The sequence below is a fragment of the Pomacea canaliculata genome, linkage group LG2 (genome assembly GCF_003073045.1).
Source record: "Pomacea canaliculata isolate SZHN2017 linkage group LG2, ASM307304v1, whole genome shotgun sequence".
Lineage (NCBI taxonomy): Eukaryota > Metazoa > Mollusca > Gastropoda > Architaenioglossa > Ampullariidae > Pomacea > Pomacea canaliculata.
Window position 1 is genome coordinate 22,588,849 of NC_037591.1, and position 6,000 is coordinate 22,594,848.

At 39.0% G+C, this 6,000-nt stretch overlaps 1 protein-coding gene across 1 annotated transcript; it reads right to left on the bottom strand.

Annotated features, from left to right (window-relative positions):
* Nucleotides 1–266: 266 nt before the first annotated feature.
* LOC112556561 (C-factor-like) lies at nt 267–2,345 on the bottom strand. The gene is made up of 2 exons (XM_025225696.1): nt 1,686–2,345; nt 267–1,310 (listed from the first exon to the last, which is right to left on the bottom strand). Exons 1-2 carry the CDS (start codon nt 2,044–2,046, stop codon nt 907–909), a joined length of 765 nt encoding a protein of 254 aa, XP_025081481.1. The 5' UTR covers nt 2,047–2,345; the 3' UTR covers nt 267–906.
* Nucleotides 2,346–6,000: the final 3,655 nt, after the last annotated feature.

The following is a 6,000-nucleotide window of genomic DNA, read 5'->3' on the forward strand; positions in this document are numbered from 1 at the left end:
AGCTGAAACGTGGACAATTTAGCAAATTAGGGGGGAGGCTATCTCCAAATATGAATACCAAGAGCTGCCTGCTGGCAGCAGGTGCCTACTTTAAAAGCTGCAATTCCAAGCCAATTGATTTGTGGTTTGCTATTGCATGCGATTAGTCCATAAATCAGATTTGGTATCATGAAAGTAGAACTGTTTTGCAGAAAGTTACTAAAAACAGACTGAAGATTGAGTCACGAAATACATAACAATACTAACAACCAATCAGAGAACATATATGCCATTCCAAACATGAACTTTATTTTAGTAAATTCCTAGCCATGTCAGAAGTATGCAAACAATACTACAATCTGCTTTATGAGCTAAGTAATTTCTGAATGCAAATTATTAAAAGATGAACACATAATGCTGATTGGGAAATACTGGTATAAAAATTAAACTAACAGTAAATGCTCCTGTGTCAATCACATACACTGCTGAAAAACAAGTGTTAATTTCTTTGATCAGTTTACAAAAGTCAATAAAAGCTGCTATGTTCATACATGATCAAAACTAAGGTGACCAGACGTTTCGGGGGAGAAAGCGGGACACGTGCCGATGATGGTGTCGTCACCGTCAAAAAACGCCGAAAAAAGTGATTTTTAAAGACAATCGGGACATTTGATGGACTTGCCAGAAAGCCAGAAAGCGGGACATTGGGCGTCCCGCCCGATATTCAACCGGGACACGAGGTCAAAATCGGGACTGTCCCGCCTAAAGCGGGACGTCTGGTCACCTTATCAAAACATATTAGGAAAGAGTAAAAGCTGCATATGATTTGTACTTTGTCTAGTTTAATGAACATGCAAAATGTATAATAAACTGTGTTATCCAAAATCATATACCATGCAATGACTAGCAGATAATAACCAGACTGTTTCAAAAGGGTATGATAGTGCCATCGTAACTCAAATGAAGTCCACAAGATTTCTCAGATGCATTCTTGATGACTGACCAACATTTCTGGATGCTTGTCTCCTTATCCAGCACAGCATTGGGACCTCCCATGTCTGTCTTCACCCAGCCAGGGTGTAGAGCTGCTACAAGTATGCCATATCTCCTTAGCTCTACGGACATGAGAGCTGTAGCCATGTTCAAGGCAGCTTTTGATACAAAGTAGTTGTAATCCTGATTGCCAGTCCCTTCCAATGCTTTTGTAATGGAACCCAAAACTGATGAAATGTTGATTACAGCAGCCCTGCTGCAACCCAGAGGCAGGCTGCTGTTGTCCTCTGCAGCCTTTTTTAGCAGCGGCAAGAATTTTTGTGTGACTATTATGGAAGCTAAAACAGAAGACATGAGTGGGAGATTTCAAAGCATCTTGACTAAAATGTAATATTTGATCACATCAAAATCTAAGTGTAAACAGTGTTTGTGTACTTGTGCATGTCTATAATATTTTTTCTATTTACCTATATATTGTAATCGGTTTGCACTAAAACTGTATTTTCTGTTTCTATATTTTCAGTCAAACTTCTATTTAACAAACCTTTCTACTTCTACAGATGGTACATTACGTGGTGAAACTGTTTTAAACATCTCATGTGTACACGCGCGCACAGCGATAAACATGCAAAAGAAAACAAAGAACACAGATCAATGAAAGAAGAAAAAGAAAAATAATTTGTAAACGCTCACTAGCAGAAATTATAATTAACCTGAGACGTTGGTGTCGAAGTGCGACTGCAGGTCATTGCGCATCTGTTGCTGAAGATCTCCACCTATAGACCTATTGGAGATCCCAACATTGTTGATCAATAAATTCAATCCCTCATTCTTCAAAACAGCTCTCGTCTGCTCGACTGCCGAATCAATGTCGCTGTCGTCAGTAACATCAAGCTTGATGATAATCACGTTGCTGTTTTCTTTCGCTAGCGCTTGAAGTTCCGCAGCATTTTGTGGACTGCGGCACGCTGCGAAAACATACTTCGGAGGATCTTTTTGAGCGATGATCTGCCTGACAAATTCCAGACCCAGACCACGACTTGCTCCAGTGACTAAAACTGATCTCAGACTCATTTTGTAAAACTGCGAGGGAGAAGACGATCGAGTTGTCTGACGTCTTAAAAACGAGATTTCACTGTACAGAGTTCTGTCGGAGATAACTGTCGGTATGCGTGATCGACACTTTGCATCAGTCGATGTTTGTCTGCTCGGAGTTTATTGCCTCAAGGTTATATATCCTGTTTGAATATTTCCTGGTAAAATCTACGAATTTTACAGAAAAAGTTGTCTCAAGGCCGAAGCTGGGTTTTCACGCATCCGAGGCGCGTGCTGTGAGGAGTCGATGTGATGGCTGCCCCTATTCTGTGTAGACTCACGCTGCATGTGGGAGGGCATTAACTGTTGCTTGGGGAGTGGGGAATGGAGGGGCAAGATAAACAAGAGGCGGAGCCGGAGATAAGTAGACAGGGTAAATTACAAGCATGAGTTGACAAAACTGAGCATGATTTAGCGTAGTCCCGAGAAACAGTTTGATTTGGCGTAGTCCGTATATATACAGTATAGTTGAATCACGGACGTATATTAGGGATACATGTATTAGTTCGTGGTTAGATCATGGATGTGTATAGGTAATACAAATTCGTGGTTATAGCTTAATATATAGAGTATACTTGAGGATACATAGATCAGGAATGGAGATCAACTGCAATTTAGAAAACAGAATCTACAACGCAGTCCTGAAATAACACCGGTGCAGTCTTACATTTCTCCCCACGCTCAGATAATTCGGACATTTTCATTTCCCGCTGGAATATTTTGCAGCCCAAAATACTATAAAAGTGTAAAATTATGTTTCCATTTTCTTTCGTCGTAATTATAGCTGAAAATTATTGACACTTCATGTTCAGTACTAATTATATGATTTGTAAATCTAGATACGGGTTTCCTTCGTTATGCTTACTTTCACCAAGTCACTATCGATTCTTTTACTTAGTTTTTGTTCCAAGAACCGATCACCTTACTGTTAGTGTAGCCCTTCAATGAGATACCCATTCTTTCAGCAAGTTTCGTAGCTTAATCATAATATCAGAAGAGTATATTTTTAGCCCGCAAAACATTTTTCAAAAACATTGCGCTGCTGGCTGTTCGTCTACTCATTACTCCCAGTCTGTGACAGACGCCCTGGAGTCAAAGATGGAGATTCAAGGAAAATTAAGTGTCTTCATAAAAAAGATCCCTTCATTAAACTTCCAGAGATTTAATTTGTTAAAACAGTTAATTGTTTTTGCTATGAACACTTGCAAACTCTGAAATGATATCACTGTTTGTGGAATCCTCATAACCGTTTAAATTTAAACGTACAGTACGTGCCGTAAACGATGACGAATGTTATTCTAGAGCTCGTGATCCTATACTCTCCGTTGAGCGTCTCTTTGTGGGTGGGTGTCCTCAAACTAAACTCACCTCGTCTACATAAACAAATGCACGGAAGCTCTTTGTGGTATTTACGGATGACTTATCTCTGACTGCTCTACTTTCGCATGACCCATTTTTGGATGCTGTAGCTTTCCCCCCCCCCCCCATTATTGATCGCTCGTCCGTGGTATACGTTGGGCCGGGGATGGTGCTACATGAGTGGGCGGCCTTCGTCCTTCATCCTTCAGCGCGTTATTAGGTCAGATCGTCATGAACAAATTATTCACGGCGGTTTTAATTGTACTTCCTCTGCGCAAATGACAACGGAGAAAAGGCTCTTCTCTCGCAGACTGTTCTAGGGTTATTACAGCTTGCCGGCGGCACGACCTCGTCTATCGCCAGTGAATGTGACCTGAAGTCAACATAGAAGCCAATCTTTGTATGAGCTAGGTGGCATCAGTTTATAGGGTTTACACACACACGCACACACACAGAAAAAACTTCCCATAAATATAAAATAACTAAACAATTACCGTAAATTTAGGTCTATTGAACGTACATGTCCATAAGCCGCACCCGCTATTTATTTTATTTATTTATTTTTTGTAATCTCTACTTTATTCACAAATAAGCTGCATTGGCTTATAAGCCGTACATACAGATACATGCTGTTTTGATTTCAAAATGTGAACAGGTGACATGTACGTACTGTAATAACTTGAACAATTGACACTTTAACATGGAAATCATGGAAAAATTAATCGAAATCTGAAAAATTCCCCAAACATGCCGCATCGCAGGTCTTAAAGCTACGGGAAAACGTCGTGGCATATATAGTCCGAAATTTACGATAAGTCTCAACACTCATGCGTTGTCAAATATTAACTCATTGCCGATTATTCGCGCTCCTAGCTAAGCATATAGTTCATGTGTAATTGGGTGAATATTATATTCAAAGTGAAAATATGCATAGTCTGCATAAAGTTTTTGCTCCTTTGCTAATTACTGCAGCATTTGAGGATCGTAACAAGCAGCGAAATCGAACTCTTGATGAATGATCTTTCTGAGGGAGAGTTTTGTGTGACGCGGATTGTGTCCATCGTGAGACACCAACGAGAGATAACTCTTATTACGAACCTAAGCCCGTCCTGTAAAGTTCTCTCCCTCACTAGCACGTCTCAGGAAAGGTAGTAGATATTAATCGCAGGCATCATCAAGAATTTGTAATATCCATGAAAGATGTGGATGTTATGGAGACTGGAAAATATCTCATTAAATTATAACAGATAATTGTTAAAAAGAAAGTCATTTGACCCACAATTAAAGTGAACGTTAACTGGATTTAACTCCACTGTTGATTGTCAAGGGACCTTATAACTATACATGTATTTCGGTATCCATTAATTGTTCTTTACTTAATGAAGGATAATCTATTAACGCCTGTTTAAGGTATTTAATATACGTGATTAATGATTTAAATGATTATTTGATTCATTTAATTTTCTCTTAAATTTTCGGGAGAGCAATTTAATTAATTCGAATTAAAAGTAAAGTAAAACATAACGCAACCTGCTGCTGCTTCTTCTTGTTCCTGTTCACCCCCAGTGGAGTATAGGGCCGCAACTACATCCCGCCATCGAACCCGGTTCTGGGCGTCCCTTCCCAGTTGGGAACATGTCATGCCAGCTGTCTCTGCGATCCAGCTTACGATCGCTTTCAGCTTATACCTGCTTTCGACAAATAACCTAAACTGTAATTGTATTCGGTCGTTAAATACACTGAAATTATTATATACACTATTTTTATTGTTTGCATCATTTACGGTAGATTTTATAAAGTTTTTTAAAAAAAAGGCGTTCATTAGGCTATAAGATGATCGAAACATGATTGAAATATTCTATAATAAGGCAGGAATTATTCTTTCATGGATTTGGGAAAAAGGTACGCGTGCAGAGAGCATTGGTTGAAACTATTCTTAATTAATTTAACATTATATGTTGGTATGGGTGCTGATTTTTTAAAAAAAATCGAAGTTCTCAATATAACATGTTAGCATGCAGCAGCATGGACCTTTAGCTTCTAATTTAAGATTGGATGTAAATATTTTAAAAAAATTAACGAAAGTCTGAACATAATCAAAATAGCAAAGTGTATATTTTTTTCTTTATTTATATCAAGTTATATCAATAAGAAAAGGAAAGAGGAGGGTTTGATGAGGGTTGGGGTTGATGGACAAACATCTGAGCCTTCATTTGAAGGCCTCGAACACTGTTTCTTGATGATCCCGTGAGTAGAATGAGGTAATTAGAGAAGCGAAGCCAAGTGAAGATCATGAACTGTCAATCGACGGCACGAATTTCGTGAGGTACTGATACTGTTTCTTTCGTGCACTGCATGCAGTTCTTGCCACTGTGTGGCCGATGACTCTGTAGGCTGAAGCAAAAACATATAGCCAGCTTTGGTTTCTGCTTTATTCATGATTTAGAGTCGTACAGCAAGCGATCTCTGAATATTCTTAAATTATAGGTCCTGTCTACAAGTTGCTGCAGTGATAAAAATAAATAGCAGACAATTTTATCGAAACCCGGATATGTCAGACACGCTCGTGACTGG

Bases quoted from the DNA above. Each gene is read 5' to 3' on its own strand.
- LOC112556561 (XM_025225696.1), bottom strand. From the start codon at position 2,046: ATGAGTCTGAGATCAGTTTTAGTCACTGGAGCAAGTCGTGGTCTGGGT. The intron at 1,311-1,685 runs GTTAATTATAAT...CTTCTGTTTTAG, and splicing joins CTTCGACACCAACGTCTCAG to CTTCCATAATAGTCACACAA.